Genomic DNA, 23,508 nt, shown 5'->3' on the forward strand with positions numbered 1-23,508 from the left:
TGAGTCATCTGATATCTGATACCTCACATGACTATAGTTGGATTTAGTTTTTTATTCTGAGTCATCTGATACCTCACATGACTATAGTTGGATTTAGTTTTTTATTCTGAGTTATCTGATAACTCACATGACTATAGTTGGGTTTAGTTTTTTATTCCGTGTCATCTGATATCTCATATGACTATTGTTGGATTTAKTTTTTTATTCTGAGTCATCTGATACCTCACATGACTATAGTTGGGTTTAGTTTTTTATTCTGAGTCATCTGATACCTCACATGACTATAGTTGGGTTTAGTTTTTTATTCTGAGTCATCTGATACCTCACATGACTATAGTTGGATTTAGTTTTTTATTCTGAGTCATCTGATACCTCACATGACTATAGTTTGSTTTAGTTTTTTATTCTGAGTCATCTGATACCTCACATGAKTATAGTTTGCTTTAGTTTTTTATTCTGAGTCATCTRATACCTCACATGACTATAGTTGRAWTTATTTTTTTATTCTGAGTCATCTGATACCTCACATGAATATAGTTGGATTTATTTTTTTATTCTGAGTCATCTGATACCTCACATGAMTATAGTTGGATTTATTTTTTTATTCTGAGTCATCTGATACCTCACATGATTATAGTTTGCTTTAGTTTTTTATTCTGAGTCATCTGATACCTCACATGAGTATAGTTTGCTTTAGTTTTTTATTCTGAGTCATCTAATACCTCACATGACTATAGTTGRATTTATTTTTTTATTCTGAGTCATCTGATACCTCACATGACTATAGTTATATTTATTTTTTTATTCTGTCATCTGATACCTCACATGACTATAGTTGGATTTATTTTTTTTATTCTGAGTCATCTGATACCTCACATGAATATAGTTGGATTTATTTTTTTATTCTGAGTCATCTGATACCTCACATGAMTATAGTTGGATTTAKTTTTTTATTCTGAGTCATCTGATACCTCACATGACTATAGTTGGATTTAGTTTTTTATTCTGAGTCATCTGATACCTCACATGACTATAGTTGGRTTTAGTTTTTTATTTTGAATCATTTGATACCTCACATGATTATAGTTGGATTTAGTTTTTTATTCCGTGTCATCAGATATCTCATATGACTATTGTTGGGTTTATTTTTTTATTCTGAGTCATCTGATACCTCACATGACTATATTTGGGTTTAGTTTTTTATTCTGAGTCATCTGATACCTCACATKAYTATAGTTGGRTTTAGTTTTTTATTCTGAGTCATCTGATACCTCACATGACTATAGTTGATTTATTTTTTTATTTAGTCATTTTTTATTAGTTGGTTTAGTTTTTTATTCTGAGTCATCTGATACCTCACATGACTATAGTTATATTTATTTTTTTATTCTGTCATCTGATACCTCACATGACTATAGTTTAAWTTATTTTTTTATTCTGAGTCATCTGATACCTCACATRAATATAGTTGGATTTATTTTTTTATTCTGAGTCATCTGATACCTCACATGAATATAGTTGGATTTATTTTTTTATTCTGAGTCATCTGATACCTCACATGAMTATAGTTGGATTTATTTTTTTATTTTGAGTCATCTGATACCTCACATGACTATAGTTGGATTTATTTTTTTATTTTGAATCATCTGATATCTCACATGACTATAGTTGGGTTTATTTTTTTATTTTGAGTCATGTGATACCTCACATGAATATAGTTGGATTTATTTTTTATTCTGAGTCATCTGATATCTGACATGAATATAGTTGGATTTATTTTTTTATTTTGAGTCATCTAATACCTCACATGACTATAGTTAAAATTATTTTTTATTTTGAATCATCTGATATCTCACATGACTATAGTTGGTTTATTTTTTTATTTTGAGTCATCTGATACCTCACATGACTATAGTTRWATTTATTTTTTTATTCTGTCATCTGATACCTATTTTGACTTATAGTTGGATTTTTTTTTTATTTGAGTCATCTRATACCTCACATGAMTATAGTTAAAATTATTTTTTATTTTGAATCATCTGATATCTCACATGACTATAGTTGGGTTTATTTTTTTATTTTGAGTCATGTGATACCTSACATGAATATAGTTAAAATTATTTTTTTATTTTGAATCATCTGATATCTSACATGAATATAGTTGGATTCAGTATAAAAAACTAAACCCAACTATGTGAGGTATCACATGTAAGGTATCAAATGATTCAGAATTAGAAAAAAAAACTAAACCCAACTATAGGCATGTGAGGTATCAAATGATTCAGAATAAAAAACTAAACCCAACTATAGACATGTGAGGTATCAAATGATTCAGAATAAAAAACTAAACCCAACTATAGACATGTGAGGTATCAAATGATTMAGAATAAAAAACTAAACCCAACTATAGACATGTGAGGTATCAAATGATTAGAATAAAAAACTAAACCCAACTATAGGCATGTGAGGTATCAAATGATTCAWAATAAAAAAATAAACCCAACTATARGCATGTGAGGTATCAAATGATTCAGAATAAAAAACTAAACCCAACTATAAGCATGTGAGGTATCAAATGATTCAGAATAAAAAACTAAACCCAACTATATAGCATGAGTGAGGTATCAAATGATTCAGAATAAAAAACTAAACCCAACTATAGACATGTGAGGTATCAAATGATTCATATAAAAAACTAAACCCAACTATAGCATGTGAGGTATCAAATGATTCAGAATAAAAAACTAAACCCAACTATAGACATGTGAGTATCAAATGATTAGAATAAAAAACTAAACCCAACAAATGTGAGGTATCAGAATAAAAAACTAAACCCAACTATAAGCATGTGAGGTATCAAATGATTCAGAATAAAAAACTAAACCCAACTATAGCATGTGAGGTATCAAATGATTCAGAATAAAAAACTAAACCCAACTATAGCATGTGAGGTATCAAATGATTCAGAATAAATCAACTATATGATGTTAGAATAAAAAACTAAACCCAACTATAAGCATGTGAGGTATCAAATGATTCAGAATAAAAAACTAAACCCAACTATAGACATGTGAGGTATCAAATGTGAGTATAAAAAACTAAACCCAACTATAGACATGTGAGGTATCAAATGATTCAGAATAAAAAACTAAACCCAACTATAAGCATGTGAGGTATGAAAAATTTAGTATAAAAAATAAACCCAACTATAACATGAGGTATCAAATGAAGAATAAAAAACTAAACCCAACTATAAGCATGTGAGGTATCAAATGATTCAGAATAAAAAACTAAACCCAACTATAGCAACAAATKATTCAGAATAAAAAATTAAACCCAACTATATACATGTGAGGTATCACATGATTCAGAATAAAAAACTAAACCCAACTATAGCCATGTAAGGTATCAAATGATTCAGAATAAAAAACTAAACCCAACTAAAGTCATGTTGGGTATCAAACAATTCAGAATAAAAAACTAAACCCAACTATAGCCATGTAAGGTATCAAATGATTCAGAATAAAAAACTAAACCCAACTATAAGCATGTGAGGTATCAAATGATTCAGAATAAAAAACTAAACCCAACTATAGACATGTGAGGTATCAAATGAYTCAGAATAAAAAACTAAACCCAACTATAGACATGTGAGGTATCAAATGATTGAGGTAGAATAAAAAACTAAACCCAACTATAGACATGTGAGGTATCAAATGATTCAGAATAAAAAACTAAACCCAACTATAGCATGTGAGGTATCAAATGATTCAGAATAAAAAACTAAACCCAACTATAAGCATGTGAGGTATCAAATGAGAATAAAAATAAAAAAACTAATTTAGTATAAAAAACTAATCCCAACTATAGACATGTGAGGTATCAAATGATTCAGAATAAAAAACTAAACCCAACTATAGCATGTGAGGTATGAAAATGATTTAGAATAAAAAACTAAACCCAACTATAGCATGTGAGGTATGAAACCAATATAGCATGTGAGGTATCAAATGAAATAAAAAACTAAACCCAACTATAGGCATGTGAGGTATCAAATGATTGAGAATAAAAAACTAAACCCAACTATAAGCATGTGAGGTATCAAATGATTGAGAATAAAAAACTAAACCCAACTATAAGCATGTGAGGTATCAAATGATTCAGAATAAAAAACTAAACCCAACTATAAGCATGTGAGGTATCAAATGATTTCAGTATAAAAAACTAAACCCAACTATAAGCATGTGAGGTATCAAATGATTCAGAATAAAAAACTAAACCCAACTATAAGCATGTGAGGTATCAAATGATTCAAGAATAAAAAATAAAAAACTAAACCCAACTATAAAAAACTAAACCCATGTGAGGTATGAGGTATGAAATGATTCAGAATAAAAAACTAAACCCAACTATAGGCATGTGAGGTATCAAATGATTCAGAATAAAAAACTAAACCCAACTATAGCATGTGAGGTATCAAATGATTCAAAATAAAAAACTAAACCCAACTATAAGCTTTAGAGCTATCAAATGATTGAGAATAAAAAACTAAACCCAACTATAAGCATGTGAGGTATGAAACGATTTAGTATAAAAAACTAAACCCAACTATAGACATGTGAGGTATCAAATGATTAAGAATAAAAAACTAAACCCAACTATAGGCATGTGAGGTATCAAATGATTTAGAATAAAAAACTAAACCCAACTATAAGCATGTGAGGTATCAAAYGATTTAGTATAAAAAATAAAAAACTAAACCCAACTATAGGCATGTGAGGTATCAAATGATTCAGAATAAAAAACTAAACCCAACTATAGAGCATGTGAGGTATCAAATGATTCAAATAAAAAATAAACCCAAATAAAAAACTATCAAATGAACCCAACTAAACCCAACTATAAGCATGTGAGGTATCAAATGATTGAGAATAAAAAACTAAACCCAACTATAAGCATGTGAGGTATCAAATGATTGAGAATAAAAAACTAAASCCAACTATAAGCATGTGAGGTATCAAATGATACAGAATAAAAAACTAAACCCAACTATAGGCATGTAAAGTATCAAATGATTCAAAATAAAAAACTAAACCCAACTATAAGCATGTGAGGTATCAAATGATTKAGAATAAAAAACTAAACCCAACTATAAGCATGTGAGGTATCAAATGATTWAGAATAAAAAACTAAACCCAACTATAGGCATGTGAGGTATCAAATGATTCAGAATAAAAAACTAAACCCAACTATAGCATGTGAGGTATCAAATGATTCAWAATAAAAAACTAAACCCAACTATAAGCTTTAGAGCTATCAAATGATTGAGAATAAAAAACTAAACCCAACTATAAGCATGTGAGGTATGAAACGATTTAGTATAAAAAACTAAACCCAACTATAGACATGTGAGGTATCAAATGATTAAGAATAAAAAACTAAACCCAACTATAGGCATGTGAGGTATCAAATGATTKAGAATAAAAAACTAAACCCAACTATAAGCATGTGAGGTATCAAATGATTRAGAATAAAAAACTAAACCCAACTATAGGCATGTGAGGTATCAAATGATTTAGAATAAAAAACTAAACCCAACTATAAGCATGTGAGGTATCAAATGATTCAAAATAAAAAACTAAACCCAACTATAAGCTTTAGAGCTATCAAATGATTGAGAATAAAAAACTAAACCCAACTATAAGCATGTATGAGATTTAGTATAAAAAACTAAACCCAACTATCATCAAATGATTTAGTATAAAAAACTAAACCCAACTATAGGCATGTGAGGTATCAAATGATTTAGAATAAAAAACTAAACCCAAAAACATGTGAGGTATCAAAAATAAAAAACTATATAAGCATGTGAGGTATCAAATGATTCAGAATAAAAAACTAAACCCAACTATAGCATGTGAGGTATCAAATGATTCAGAATAAAAAACTAAACCCAACTATAGCATGTGAGGTATCAAATGATTCAAGAATAAAAAACTAAACCCAACTATAGCATGTGAGGTATCAAATGATTGAGAATAAAAAACTAAACCCAAATGATTGAGAATAAAAAACTAAACCCAACATAAGACATGTGAGGTATGAAACGATTTAGTATAAAAAACTAAACCCAACTATAAGCATGTGAGGTATCAAATGATTCAAAATAAAAAACTAAACCCAACTATAAGCATGTGAGGTATCAAATGATTGAGAATAAAAAACTMAACCCWACTATAAACATGTGAGGTATCAAATGATTCAGAATRAAAAACTAAACCCAACTATAGGCATGTGAGGTATCAAATTATTAAAAATAAAAAACTAATCCCAACTATAACCATGTGAGGTATCAAATGATTGAGAATAAAAAACTAAACCAAACTATAAGCATGTGAGGTATGAAATTTAGTATAAAAAACTAAACCCAACTAGAGCATAAAAAGAATAAAAAACTAAACCCAACTATARGCATGTGAGGTATCAAATKATTWARAATAAAAAACTAAACCCAACTATAASCATGTGAGGTATCAAATGATTMAGAATAAAAAACTAAACCCAACTATAGGCATGTGAGGTATCAAATGATTTAGAATAAAAAACTAAACCCAACTATARGCATGTRARGTATCAAATGATTCAAAATAAAAAACTAAACCCAACTATAAGCATGTGAGGTATGTAACGATTTAGTATAAAAAACTAAACCCAACTATAAGGTATCAAATGTGAGGTATCAAATAATGATTTAGAATAAAAAACTAAACCCTAACTATACCCAACATGTGAGGTATCAAATGATTCAGAATAAAAAACTAAACCCAACTATAGGCATGTGAGGTATCAAATGATTCARAATAAAAAACTAAACCCAACTATAGCATGTGAGGTATCAAATGATTCAGAATAAAAAACTAAACCCAACTATAAGCATGTGAGGTATCAAATGATTCAGTATAATAAAAAACTAAACCCAACTATAAACATGTAGAGGTATCAAATGATTGAGTATAAAAAACTAAACCCAACAAATGATTCAAATGATTCAATAAAAAACTAAACCCAACTATAGGCATGTGAGGTATCAAATGATTTAGAATAAAAAACTAAACCCAACTATAAGCATGTGAGGTATGAAACGATTTAGTATAAAAAACTAAACCCAACTATAGACATGTGAGGTATCAAATGATTCAGAATAAAAAACTAAACCCAACTATAAKCATGTGATGYATKAAAYGATTCAGWATAAAAAACTAAAAACTAACATGTGAGGTATCAAATGATTCAGAATAAAAAACTAAACCCAACTATAGCATGTGAGGTATCAAATGATTCAGAATAAAAAACTAAACCCAACTATAGCATGTGAGGTATCAAATGATTCAGAATAAAAAACTAAACCCAACTATAGCATGTGAGGTATCAAATGATTCAGAATAAAAAACTAAACCCAACTATAACATGTGAGGTATCAAATGAYTCAGAATAAAAAACTAAACCCAACTATAGACATGTGAGGTATCAAATGATTCAGAATAAAAAACTAAACCCAACTATAGGCATGTGAGGTATCAAATGATTTGAGAATAAAAAACTAAACCCAACTATAGACATGTGAGGTATGAAAAATAAAAAACTGATTCAGAATAAAAAACTAAACCCAACTATAGACAAGTGAGGTATCAAATGACTCAGAATAAAAAACTAAACCCAACTATAGACATGTTGGGTATCAAATGATTCAGTATAAAAAACTAAACCCAACTATAGACATGTKRGGTATCAAATGATTCAGAATAAAAAACTAAACCCAACTATAACATGTGAGGTATCAAATGATTCAGTGAATAAAAAACTAAACCCAACTATAAACATGTGAGGTATCAAATGATTCAGAATAAAAAACTAAACCCAACTATAAGCATGTGAGGTATCAAACGATTCAGAATAAAAAACTAAACCCAACTATAGCATGTGAGGTATCAAATGATTTAGAATAAAAAACTAAACCCAACTATAGGCATGTGAGGTATCAAATGATTCAGAATAAAAAACTAAACCCAACTATAAAGCATGTGAGGTATCAAATGATTTAGAATAAAAAACTAAAAAACTATAAACCCAAATGATATCAAATGATTCAAGAATAAAAAACTAAACCCAACTATAAGCATGTGAGGTATCAAATGATAGAATAAAAACTAAACCCAACTATAAACATGTGATTCAGTATAAAAAACTAAACCCAACTATAAGCATGTGAGGTATCAAATGATTYARAATAAAAAACTAAACCCAACTATARGCATKTGAGSTATCAAATGATTSARAATAAAAAACTAAACCCAACTATAATCATGTGATGCATTAAACGATTCAGTATAAAAAACTAAACCCAACTATAGGCATTTGAGGTATTAAATGATTCAGAATGAAAAACTAAACCCAACTATAGGCATGTGAGGTATCAAATTATTAAAAATAAAAAACTAATCCCAACTATAACCATGTGAGGTATCAAATGATTGAGAATAAAAAAAAACTATAAACCATGTGAGGTATGAAACGATTCAGTATAAAAAACTAAACCAAACTATAAATATGATAGGTATCAATTGATTCAGAATAAAAAACTAAACCCAACTATAGACATGTGAGGTATGAAACGATTCAGTACAAAAAACTAAACGCAACTATAGACATGTGAGGTATGAAACGATTCAGTACAAAAAACTAAATCCAACTTTAGGCCTGTGAGATATCAAATAATTCTGAATAAAAAACTAAACCAAACTATAAACATGTGAGGTATCAAATGATTCAAAATAAAAAACTAAACCCAACAATAGGCATGTGAGGTATAAAACGATTCAGAATAAAAAACTAAACCCAACTATAGACATGTGTGGTATGAAACGATTCAGTACAAAAAACTAAACCCAACAATAGGTCTGTAAGATATCAAATAATTCTGAATAAAAAWCTAAACCCAACTATAGACATGTAAGGTATCAAATAATTCAGAATATAAACAAAGCCCAACTATAGGCATGTGAGGTATTAAACGATTCAGTATAAAAAACTAAACCCAACTATAGGCATGTAAGGTATCAAATAATTCAGAATAAAAACAAAACCCAACTATAGGCATGTGAGGTATGAAACGATTCAGTATAAAAAACTAAACCAAACTATAAATATGTGAGGTATCAATTGATTCAGAATAAAAAACTAAACCCAACTATAGCCATGTAAGGTATCAAATGATTCAGAATAAAAAACTAAACCCAACTATAGACATGTGAGGTATCAAATTATTCAGAATAAAAAAACTAAAATCAACTATAGACATGTTGGGTATCAAATTATTCATAATAAAAATAAACCCAACTATATAGGTATATAAATGATGTATAAAAAACTAAACCCAACTATAGACATGTGATGTATCAAATGATTCTGTATAAAAAACTAAACCCAACTATAGACATGATGGGAATCAAATAATTCAGAATAAAAAACTAAACTCAACTATAGACATGTGAGGTATCAAATGACTCAGAATAAAAAACTAAACCCAACTATAGACAAGTGAGGTATCAAATGAMTCAGAATAAAAAACTAAACCCAACTATAGACATGTGAKGTATCAAATGATTCAGTATAAAAAATAAACCCAACTATAAGCATGTGAGGTATCAAATGATTCTGAATAAAAAACTAAACCMAACTATAAACATGTGAGGTATCAAATGATTCAGAATAAAAAACTAAACCCAACTATAGGCATGTGAGGTATAAAAAACTAAAAACGATTCAGAATAAAAAACTAAACCTAACTATAGACATGTGAGGTATGAAACGATTCAGTACAAAAAACTAAACCCAACAATAGGCATGTGAGGTATGAAACGATTCAGTATAAAAAAATAAACCAAACTATAAATATGTGAGGTATCAAATAATTCTGAATAAAAAACTAAACCAAACTATAAACATGTGAGGTATCAAATGATTCAGAATAAAAAACTAAACCCAACAATAGGCATRTGAGGTATAAAACGATTCAGAATAAAAAACTAAACCYAACTATAGACATGTGAGGTATGAAACGATTCAGTACAAAAAACTAAAAACTATAAACCAACTATAAGCATGTGAGTATCAAATGATTTAGAATAAAAAACTAAACCCAACTATAGCATGTGAGGTATGAAACGATTCAGTATAAAAAAATAAACCCAACTATAAACATGTGAGGTATCAAATGATTCTAAGAATAAAAAACTAAACCAAACTATAAACATGTGAGGTATCAAATGATTCAGAATAAAAAACTAAACCCAACAATAGGCATRTGAGGTATAAAACGATTCAGAATAAAAAACTAAACCTAACTATAGACATGTGAGGTATGAAACGATTCAGTACAAAAAACTAAACCCAACAATAGGCATGTGAGGTATGAAACGATTCAGTATAAAAAAATAAACCAAACTATAGGCATGTGAGGTATCAAATGATTTAGAATAAAAAACTAAACCMAACTATAAGCATGTGAGGTATCAAATGATTMAGAATAAAAAACTAAACCCATGAAATTTTTATAATTTATGTTATTTATAATTACATGCAATATATACACTTATAATAATTACATATATTATCTATAACGAATTGAATTATATAAATAAGATATTTCAGCTAAAATTTTATTAATTAACAATTAATTAGAATTTAATTAGAATTAGTTTTTTGTAAAATTTTAAAAAATTGTATTAAAACGCTATTATTAAAAAATTTATACTATTGTTAAAAAATATTATTTAATATTAAGTTACATTTATTTATAAACCTATTTGTTTATAATCAACTAGTTTGAAAAAAATAAAAGAATATTTTTTATTTTAGTATTTAATAGTTATATAAAATTTAATAATAAATTGTATTGTTTTTTGTAATTTAATATATTATAATAATCATAAGATTTAATAGAAATTTAATATATTTTTTGTAATACTAATTAAAAGATACATATTTAAACAAATATTAAATGTTTAAGAAAAATTAATATACTGTTCATTATATTTCAGACTATATTAAGTTATTAATACTTTTTAAAAAACATTACAAAAACAAATATTTTTAAAAAGAAAATTTTGTTATTAAATCACTGAAATCACAAAATACATGAAATACATGAAATGTTAACATTATGTTTGTATATTTACTTAATTTTAAGTTAAAATAAACAGATTATTATGAAAACATTTCTATTATGAAAATATTTAATTAAATTTTTGTTCATTAATAGTATTGTTGTCATCAGTATTGGTGTCGTTCAGTGTTTGCATTCACTCACAGATCAAACACTATCCGAACGTAACGCTCGACAGGTGTGGTATCGGACGGCAGTCACTGTTGACTACAAAAAACTGTTTCAAGTGGTCATCAAATGTGACTACAAGTGTACAAAACGGACGGTTAGCTCAACCGGGAGAGTGGCCATGGATTGTATATATATATTCTGTTTATTATTTTTTAGGATTTATTCCGATTTTAAGGTTTGTATAACTTTTTATAGTTTTTGTTTATTTAAATTTTAAAATATTTGTTCTAAACAAATGATTTTTATAATTTTTATCAAAAAATCATTTAATAGCAATGATTGTACGGGTGTTATACTAAACACCAATTGGATTATAACAGCAGCACATTGTATATAGTATGGGATATTGTATTATGAAAATAATATTTATTATATATTATTAATTTAATTTAAAAATAGTTGAATTCTAATCTATATATATAATAAAATATTTAAAAAAAAGTTTTAAATTTTGAAAATATTATTATTAATTTATTTACAATAATATCAGTTCCGATCGTAAAATAACTGTTCGGACAGTTCAGGATAAGAGWGATGAAAGTCAGACATATGGTATCCATAAGTGGTTCATACATACAAACTATACGATTGATTTAGTAAATAAACAAATGAATGACATCGGACTAATCAAACTGAATAGTCATATWGGGATTAAACAATCAATTAATGGCAGGTATTATACGGTTAACAGTATTTGTTTGCCCGATAGAGATAGTGGTAATACCAATGCTGACGATAAACAGTTGGCACTGTTTGCTGGTTTTGGTCGAACTGATTCGGATATTAAAAATTTGGGACCATTGAGGACGGGTTGGTTGAAATTAGCAAAAAGATTGAATAATAATTACGATTTATGGGGTCATTATATTAGAAGTTTTAGATATCCAATCGCTAAAGGAATGGCTTTTTGTTTGGTATGTCTTATATTTGTATTATAAAAATTATTTGTCTGTTTCTATCAATAATTAGGGCGATTCTGGCGGACCATTGATTCAATATTTTTCGGATAGTTATAGTAGTAGTAGTAGTAGTAGTAGTAGTGATGGTGTCATCGATAGGGCAGGACTTATAGGTGTAGCCACAGGTTCAGGTACACCACTTGATGGCGGTTGTGTTAATAGTGATCCAAATGCTTATATGAATTTTATACGAGTGTCTAAACATATTGATTGGATTGTTAACACTGTTTTGAATAACTAAATAATTTATAAATTTAAATAACAATTTAAAAATATAAATTTCCAATATATTTTTTAATTAGAAATTTTTTAGTATACATTATATTAGAAATATATTATAATAAGACAACTTTAATATAATAATTATTAAATATTTATTTAAAATTACTACTACTGTATAATGTACAGTAAAATATATACATGCATATAATATTATTTAATTTAATTCTTTTATTAATTCAATAAATAAGTTGACTAAAATGTTATTTTTTTAAATAAAATAATTTTTAAAAAATTCATTATAAATAATTTGTTTAATAAAATATTAAATGCATTATAAATTTCGATTAATTAAAAATAATCAACAAATACTTAGCATATTGTTATATTTAAATATTTGTAATACATATTATTATATTATATAATATTATTCATTATATAATTTTTAAAAAAAACATTTGCTTTTCAAACATAATAATAAAATTTATTAACAGTCATTTGTTGGTACTAAACAATAATATATTTTTTTGATATATTGTATATATATATATATATATATAAAGAGAAATAAATTTACAGATAGTTTAATTATAAGAAATTTTTGGAAAATAAAAAAATATAGTTAAATATCAATATTATCACTGTTTTAAATAGTATAATACTTTTTATAAAAGTGTTTTTGTTGTATTAATTGCTTTGATTTCGCAATCATATGTTGTTGTCGTTGATGTCGTAATTGAAGTCTAATCAAAGTGTTTGGTCCACACCTAAGGCTGTTGTTATCAAACGGTTGAATCAAATCAAATGCGTGATCATCGCTATCACTAATAATCGGTCCGCAAGTGTTGTCCATATAATACCATTCAGTAGTAGAGTTTGTGCCGTCATTATTGTGTTTTTGACTTTTTTGTTTGCGATAAAAGACTACTACTATCGTCGATATCAACATCAATGACATTACTATACAAACAGCTATCCATATGATGATTGACAACACATTATTATCTGTTGCTTCAACTATATATAAAAAAATAATTAATAACTTTATTAATTTATATATTTTAGTTATGACTTATTTTTAAATAGCTTATCATTACTATTAGGTGATATAGTTGTTGTAAATTGAGTTATATTATCGGCAATTGGACTAAGAGTTGTTAAAATCAGGTCTAAAATTTTTAAAAATTTAGAAATTTTTGTTTTTATTTAAAAATATATTAAATTTTGTAAATAAATTTTCATTTTCTTACCCCCAGCTGTTGTTGTTATGTTTGAATTAATTTGTGTTACATTAGCGGTAAGTGTTGTCTGACTATCAGTGGATATAATAATAAAACCAATGGTATTAAGCATAACATTAAAGAGATCTAAAAAATTAAAATCACATTTTTATAATTTTGTAAATACAATAGTATTATACTATTTTTATTTACTGTACCTTCAATTGTAATGTTAAACAACATATCTATAAATTTACTAAAAACTACTTTATTATAATTATAGATAAATATGAATTATTTTTAAAAATATAAATATCAAGTAATTAAATAATATTACAGAAAATATTTAATTTTTTAATTGATTTTTTTTATAAAACTACCACATATTCAAGTATTTTATATGAGAATTGAAAACTAGAAATACTTTAAAACATATACTTGTATAACAACCGACTATTTATTAAAAAAAACATTTATACTATTAATTGATTTGAAAAAATAACAAAATTATTTGTTTTGAATTTTATTTAACAAATTGTATTATGTATTCACTACTATTTTTTGTTAACTACAATATTTATCAATAAATATATATAACATATATTTAATATCAATAAATATTTATTAGTTATATTAATACTTATGAAATATTGTTTTTAAATTATTAATTCATAATTATATGCATTATATTAATCGTATTATATTTTTAAAAATATTAAAAAAATTATTGTTTATGAAAATTCATACTATTAACTAATTTTTTTAAAACAAAATTATTTGTTTAAAATTTTAGTTAACAAATTGTCTGATAAATGTTTGTTAAATATTTTTACTATTAGTCATAACTCTGCATAATTGTAACAAAATATTTTTCAATATTTATAGCTATTTTTAAATGCAAGTCAATCTTTAGTTAATATGATATATTATTTATATAATTTAGAAATAAATCTATTAAAAAATAATAAATTTTGTTTGCATAATAAGTTTTGACAAATAAAAAATATTTCATGAAATCTTAATACACAAATTTGTAAATAATTAATTTAAATTTTTGTTTTTTTAAAAAAATATTTAGTTTTATTTATATAATATTTATTAAAACAGAAAAAATTAATATAATATTTGAAATAAAAACTTGTTATACAATACAATAATTTTAATAACATTTTAAGTATTTATTAGTACATTAAGTAATTCTAAACTATTTATTGGTTTAAACTGTTTATTGTTTAAATAATAGTATAGTTCTTGAGAATTATACTATTAATAATTATAATAAAAAATTATTATTATTAATAGTAATAAGTTTATAATAATAATATTAGTTTTTTAAAATACTGTATATTTAATATAAACTAGTTTTTATAACTTTTATTAGATTAGAATTGAAATATAACTAAACATTATATGATATCTAATGAAAATATTGTTAAAATTATTTTTGTTAATATTTTATATAATTTTTTTCAATAAATAAAAGCTTAATAATATTAAATTTCAATACATTTCTATTATTTAAATTAAATATATTTATAATTATTACTAATAGTAGTGATAAGCCACATAATGGTCGGTCCTATAGTGTAGGCAAACATATGTTGTATTCATGATATGGTCAGTCATGAAAAGATGACAATATTGTAGTCATCAAACTGGATGATGATCTGTCAATACAAACACCAGATACTCAATCATGGCTTTGTATAAACGCAATCTGTTTGCCTGATCTCGTAGTTGACAACAATAACAACAAGTTGGCACTGATGTCAGGTTTTGGTATCCAACCAATAATATATGATATACTAATAAAAGTTATTATATAGATATAGTATTTTTTAGCCAAACATTTTTAGCATTATAAATGTTTGATTAACCCGACACTTGACTTTTATGCTAAATAAGTATTATTTAAAAAATTAATATTCAATAAAAAGAAATGTTTATTATATTCATATTTATTTTTAATATTTTAATAAATATAATATAAAAACTAATAAAATAAATATAATCTTATATTTTACATGAAAAGAAAACTAAGAAATCTAATAATTATTAAATAAATATTATATTGCTTTATAATGATTAATAATTTCGGTAAAATTAATAATAAAACAAAAATCAATAAAAATTAAATATTGTATTTAATGCTTAGTCAGCATATTAGATATAAATTTGTATATATTTTATGAAATAATTATTACAAGAAACCAATTGTATTTACGAAAATAATTAAGCTTTTATTATATGCTTTAATACTAATTTATTCGTAATATTATGTATATTTATATTATAAGTTATAAATATTAAAATATAGTTCTATTGTATTATAAATGTTAATTTAAATTTGTTAAATAATATATTAGTGTTTAATCAATTTAAAATATATCTAATATGAATATAATATGTTTATAATTTAGTATTTAATTTGATAATAGTTATTTTACTCAATTTAATAAATTTTGTCAATGTATTGTATTTTTGTAATTTTAAATTTTAAAACATTATTTTTGTTGTTGTGATGTAATGATTACTACTGTTTTATAACTATAACTAATTAAATAACTAATGACTAATTCGTCACAATTATTATTAATTTATATTATTATTAATGAATTAATCTTACATTAAAATTATATAATTTAATAATTTTATTAGTTTAATGTTTTTTATTTACTAATGTTAAATATTTAGTTAAAATAATTTACTTAATTAATCAAAATATTATTTTGATAAATAGCCAAAACAAGTAAAACTTTGTTGTTGTGATTAAATAAATGTTTAATATATTATACTTATTATATTTAAAAAATTTAAACATATATTTATCTATTGATAAATACATTTAATATATTTAATTATTTAAAATATTTATATAATATTTTATCATATGTTGTTTTGTTTTTATGTTTTAGTTAATAAAATTTATTTAATTTTATGCATATTTATCAGTTGATATTTAATTTTTATTTTTTAAAATGCTTAATATGCTAATAATTTTAATAAAATTAAATAACATTTATAAAATAGATTTTAATAATTTTTTATAACTATTTATAAAATACTTGATTGTTAAATTTATAAATTTAATTATTTCTAATATTTTTATTATAATATTACTATTATAATTATTATTATTATTATAATTATATTATTATTATTATTACTATTAATATTATAATATTAAGTTTATTTTTACAGTATTGAATATAAAATATTGAAAAAATTTAAATTATTAACAAATTTTTTATGTAGTTAAAAAAATATATTTTTATTACATTTTAAATTAAAATCAAAATATTTTCTAAAAATTACAAATTGAAAAATAATTCTTACAATAATTAAAATAATTATTTTGTTTATATATATATATATCAATAAATTTATAGAAATATTTAAACTTATAATATATGAATAAATAATCTATTTTTGGAGAAAAAATAATATACTGCTCTTTATATCATATGGTTTGCTAATGAGTATCAATAGTATATAATATTTATAATAAAAATGATAAAAATAATTAATTCATAATAAGTAAGTATTTATATGATTATAAATTAGGGAACAGTTGTTTGTCATGAGTTAGAGACTGAAAAAACTAGAGGAAGAAATAGAGAGAGAAAAAGACATCCATTGATGTGAACTATAATTTGAAACAATTTAAACAATTTTCATTGTTGTTGTGTGGATCCAAACAGAGCTCCGCCATCCATAAGCAAATTGATACCAGTTATAAACGATGCCTCCTCTGAGGCCAAGTATTCAACAGCGCAGGCAATATCGTATGGCTGTGCTATGCGACCGATTGGATACTGTTTGCTACGGATTTCCTTAACTTTTTCCATTGGCATTATATGGCCGTACTTTCGCTCGAGTAGTGGTGTATCAGTGACTGCCGGACTAATCAAACAAACAAACAATTAGTTAGTTAGGTAGGTATGGGATGTTTGTCACATAAATATAATTATCACTTACTTAATGCTATTAACGCGAACACCTTTGGGTGCCAACTCTAATGACATACATTTTGTTAACATATCAAGTGCTGCCTTTGACATACAATAACAAGTAGTTTTCGGGCTCTGTATATAAACAACAAAATATATTTTTTTTATAAATAAATAATAATACAATAGTTAACACCTAATGATTACATACCGGTTTCATTGATGCAATACTCGATATGTTAATAATGCAACCCTTGGTCTTCTCCAAGAAAGGCATCGCCAGATGCGATAGCATTACAACACACCTGAGATTTGTGTCCATAATTTTTGTATACATTTCCATAATATTTGGATCACTCATATATGACAGGTCCCCAACACCGGCATTATTGACCAGAACATCGAGTCGACCGAACACTTGAATGGTTGTATCGAACAGTTTTTCTACATCCCTGTCGTTTAGCAGATCGGCCGCCACTGACACCACTTTTTTGCCCGATATTTTGCGGCACTTTTCGGCCACTAATTTAATACGTTGTTCGTCACGACCGGTCACCACAACATTGGCGCCCAATTGGGCCAAATGTATGGCAGTCTCTTCACCGATACCAGAGCTCGAGCCTATCGAGTGATCAAAAATTAAATAAAATAAAGTTATTTAAAATTTCAAAATAAAATTATTTACAAATAAAATATCAATTTTTTTTGTTTCCAATACATACCGGTAACTAAACAAACTTTTCCATCAAATTTAGTCGAGAAAGACATTATTATTATTATTATAATATTTTTTATATAATTAAAATTTATAATTATTTTTTTTGCGAACACAATTATAATGATTAGAAAAATAACTTTAATATTTTATATTAACAAATTATTATATCACAATTAAATATCAATAATAAATCGTTGAATGACTTTTATATTAAAAAAAWAATAATAATTAAAAGTTAATGAAACTGTTATTTATTTATATAGTAATATTATAGTATATTTAAATTTGAATGACTTTTTTAGTAAATTAGTTTTTATTATAACTGTTTGATTGGCTTTTATTTTTTAGGTATCAGCTATTGATGACTACTCTCAGACAGTCTGTTCCCTTGTATTTATAGGAAAAATTTTGTCGTTTTATTTCTTTAATGTCAAACCTAACGATACAAAAACAAAACAAAAAAAACAAAAAGTTTTTGATTTATTTTGCCTTTAATGATAACAATCATCACATTTTAATAAATTTATGAAGTGTCTAATAATTTTTTTTGTTGTTGATTAAAATTATTATTATTATTATTATTAGAAACAGATATTATTTGATAAATATATGTTTAATATGTTTTTATTGGCAAAACATCAAGGCGTGCATTTTAATAATAATAATAATAATAAATATTATAATATCACTCATTGATTTATATTTATGATTAATAATATCATATATTTAATAGTAATGTATATAAAACACTATAAACTATTTGATTAACATTTTAATGGACTATAAACTATGGAATTTTTGTTTATTTATTACTACCCCTATTAATAGATATGACATCCCCTTTCWGTTTCCCCTATTTTGACCCCCACTTCCCCTCTATTTCCGTACTTCCCATTACTGAGACAACTATTAAAGATAACGTATTGTTTAGATTAAACCCCATATGAGAGACCAGTCATCTGGAAATTCAAAGCTCGCTATCGTTTTTGTTTTTTTTTTGAATTAATTAATTAATTACACAAATTGAATAAATGACACCTTTTTAGACAAATTTTTGCAGATCTTTGTATTTTTTGCTTTTATTTTTATTATTATTACAAAATCAAATTTACATTAAATAAAATAGTTTTAATTGTGTAATTTAATTGAAGGATATCTTCAATATATAATTTTCTTTTTTATTTTATTTAAATTTCACGTATACTCACATTGAGTGCCAATTTTAATATAGATATCTATTTTTGTCTTTTAATATATATTTTATATAACTTTTTTTATTTATTTTTATTTACATTCCCTTAATTAATGATCAATAATAATATATTCTATATCTATAATAAAAATTACAAATTGTATATTTTGTATGTATAATAAAACCAATATTATATAAATATAACTATCATAATCATAAAAATGATCAAATATAATTTTTTAACTTTATTTGTTTAGCAATTATCTAAATATATAATTTTGTTGATAAAATTACATCCAGATTTTTCTGCTTTATTCAACCAAAAATAAATTCAATTTTATTATTATTATTATTATCTATTATTAAGTACAATGTATTTCATAAATAAAATTTTTATAGAGAGTTCATTGTTACTATTATAAAAATGTAAAAATCTAATTTAGTTTTTTATATTTCATACAGTACTTCATAAATTATATAAATCTAATTTAAAATAAAATAAGAAATTATTATTTTTTTAATAAATAGCAAATTTTTAATTAAACTCAATTTTTAAAACTATTACAATTTATTTAATTTTGTTTGTTCGTTTATTACACACTTTAAAAAAATTATATATTTTATTTATAATTTATATAATAGTTTACAATAGATATTTAAAGTTTTATTTAAATATTTATTAAATAATTAGAAAAACGGATTACCCTGTATAAATTGTGTTGCATTTGACAATAATTTATAATAATGATAAATATGGAGCATACTGATTATCTATGATTAAATAATTCAATAAAATATCATATAATAATTTACGTTTGAATGTGTAATGGGTTTATTTTTGCATGCATTCAATAGTCAAAAAGCAGTGATGGAAAATTTTAGCCGAGGGTAATTTATAAATAAGTTATTTATACATTTATTATATATATATATATATTATGATATAAATATTGTTATATAAATTACATATCTTATGGTAATGATTACATTGGAGGAAATTTCCATCACTTATATTTTTAGTGATTGCCTTAATTTTTAATGCCAAATACCTGTGCACTTGTTAACAGTATAATATTATTTTAGTTTTAGTAAACAGTTATATTCAGTAAATATATGTCTTAACAATTTTTTCAATATGTTTACCATTTAATCATATGTTGTCTAAGAAAATTGTATTAATTAGTTTAGATTATACTATTTTGTTGAACAATATTTTTTGCTGTACTAGAATATTCGGTGCACTTTATCATGTATTTAATTATTTTTATTTAATATTACTAACTTTGAGAAAATTATTGAAAAAAATAAAATATATTATATGATAGCCATGTATGTCTATATATGTCTTTATGTGTGTATGTACTGTATATGTACATATATTTATTTATTTATAATATTACCATGGACCATTATCAGTGATAGTAAATATGTGTACGATTTCTAATAACTGAAAAATGTTTTTTTTTTAAATTGATTCATTCAATTAAACATTTTGTAATATTTTGCTTAATTGAGAGAAAGATCTACAACTCATTGGTATTTCTAGTAATTTCTATATAATCATTAAAATTAAAATATTTTCCACTTTTCCGTATTTCCTGTACTAATAAATATATGTATGTAATGGAAGTTTATTTTAAAAAATTATTAATCTTCTAATTATTTATTTATTTTAGTTTTTTTTCTATGCTTTTATAAGTCAGTATATTTTTATTTTTAATTAAATATAATATTTATGTTATTATGTTATATACTAATAATTGAAAAAGTATATGATAATTTTTGTCCAAAGAAAAAAGGTAAAAATATATAAATGTTCATGTTTACTTTTTTATAAATATATAACCTTTCATAAATAAATATAATTAAATTAAATTAAAATAATTTATACTTTTTAAACTTAAATTTTATTTATTTATTTTAATTCTAACTAAATTAGATTTATTATTATATTTCAAAAGACTTTATTTATTTATTTATTAATTATTATTATTATTATTATTACTGTAAAACTTATAATAATGTTTATAATAGTTCATTTAAAACAAGGGCATTAACTTAAAACAAAATTAAAAAAATAAGTGTAAATACTGTATTCAACAACAAATAAAAAAAGTTGAATGAAATTTTTATACATATTTTATTGAACTCTTCATATAATGTATAATAATATTATATAAAGAAGGATATCATTGAATAATCTAATCGTTTATAAATAATAAGTAAGTTTTTTATAAGTTTGTAAACATTATTATATAATATGTAATAACTTTTTTATAGTACTATATGTAATGTTATTTAATATTATGTTATATGAATTTTTTTTAAAACTATACATTAATGCATTGTACTATACATAAATTTGTTATATTATAGTATCATTTAATTGTAGCAAAATTATTGTTTATTTTTTATTTGTTAATGATCATCAAATTTTGACATATTATTTGATATGTGAAATAAAGTTTGTTAAAAATTATATTATATTATTATTGCGAAATAAAAATTAAGTAATAATAGATTATTTTTTGTTGCTGACAAACAATTAACTAGAAATTTTAATTTCAAACATAGATAGTGACATTTTAAAATTTATTATTGCAAAATAAAAATTAAGTTATTAGCAAATATTATGCTATTTAAACATTATTAATAATACAGTAATTTTGTTACTAAGGCTTGTTTTTATAAATTATAAAAAAATAAATAAAAATAATTCTAATAAATTATATCATTTTTATTAAAAGTTATTATCAATGCAATAATATTATTTCCGAAAAAATAAATTAATAATAATCAAACAACATTTAATTATAAATATTTTTTAATTATTATTATCAATTAGTAAGCTATGTTGCAATGATAAAGCAATGTATGTATTAATAGATAAATARYTATAGACACGAGGCAATTTATTAAATTAAATATGTCTATTAAAWATTTAAATATAATATAATAGATTGAAAATTTAAATGAAATTGAATTTAAGTGAAATTGAAAATTTAAATTGAAGATTTTTTATGTAAATATTTTACATTTTTTTTAATTTGTTAACAAAAATTGAATATAAGATAATTTTTTATTTAAATTAATTATTAATAGATAAATAGCTATAGACACGAGGCAATTTATTAAATTAAATATGTCTATTAAATATTTAAATATAATTTAATAGATTGACAATTTAATATTTTAAGTTTGCATATGATTTTATTTTTTTATGTAAATATTATATATTTTTTTAATTAGTTAACATAAATTGAATATAAGATAATTTTTTATTTAAATTAATTAATTACTTAATTTCTTATGATGTCTTGTGATTTACTAAATTATAAATATTATCTATACATAACTGTAAAGTTTTTATTTATTTTTTCAGTTTTAATACATTAACTTTTAATAACTTTAATTTTTTTATGCAAATAATTAATTTAAAATATAAATTTTGTTTTTCATTAGACTATGATTTTTGTATTGACTAATATTTTTATAAAATTAAATAAACAATTTTCTACAACATTAATAGGTTTATTGATATCTAATTTGTTTATCGGTGGTCATAGTTCTCATAATATCTCATAATTCAATGTAATTTTAACAACAAATTTATTTTTTTTATTGATAGTTATGTAGAAAATATTTAAAAATGTTATTATTGTAAACAATATAATAATAATTTATTTTATTAGCTTAAGAAATAATTATCAATAATATTTACCGGTAATACTAAAAAATTTTTATTATCGACATTTAAATCATTTAAATAATAGACAATTATTAATTTAATTTTTATTAGATAATATAGCGAAAATTAATTAATTAATTACACTTATCAAGTAATACTGAATTTAA

The 23,508-nt window shown here is 23.3% G+C and overlaps 1 protein-coding gene across 1 annotated transcript; it reads right to left on the reverse strand.

Annotated features, from left to right (window-relative positions):
• Positions 1–17,244: 17,244 nt before the first annotated feature.
• On the reverse strand, positions 17,245–18,828 carry LOC128965019 (3-oxoacyl-[acyl-carrier-protein] reductase FabG-like). Its single transcript, XM_054311672.1, has 4 exons — positions 18,466–18,828; positions 17,955–18,364; positions 17,772–17,878; positions 17,245–17,696 (listed from the first exon to the last, which is right to left on the reverse strand). Exons 1-4 carry the CDS (start codon positions 18,509–18,511, stop codon positions 17,468–17,470), a joined length of 792 nt encoding a protein of 263 aa, XP_054167647.1. The 5' UTR covers positions 18,512–18,828; the 3' UTR covers positions 17,245–17,467.
• Between the last annotated feature and the right edge of the window lie 4,680 nt (positions 18,829–23,508).

The sequence above is a fragment of the Oppia nitens genome, unplaced genomic scaffold (assembly GCF_028296485.1).
Source record: "Oppia nitens isolate AA-2021 unplaced genomic scaffold, nextdenovo-longstitch-racon4-pilon3 scaffold16_pilon_pilon_pilon, whole genome shotgun sequence".
In the NCBI taxonomy this organism is placed as follows: Eukaryota; Metazoa; Arthropoda; class Arachnida; order Sarcoptiformes; family Oppiidae; genus Oppia; species Oppia nitens.

Excerpts from the sequence above, each read along its gene's own strand:
- LOC128965019 (XM_054311672.1), bottom strand. The coding sequence starts at position 18,511 with ATGTCTTTCTCGACTAAATTTGATGGAAAAGTTTGTTTAGTTACCG. Across the intron at positions 18,365-18,465 it reads AAAAGTTTGTTTAGTTACCG|GCTCGAGCTCTGGTATCGGT; the intron begins GTATGTATTGGA and ends ATCACTCGATAG. Across the intron at positions 17,879-17,954 it reads GTATTGCATCAATGAAACCG|AGCCCGAAAACTACTTGTTA; the intron begins GTATGTAATCAT and ends GTTTATATACAG.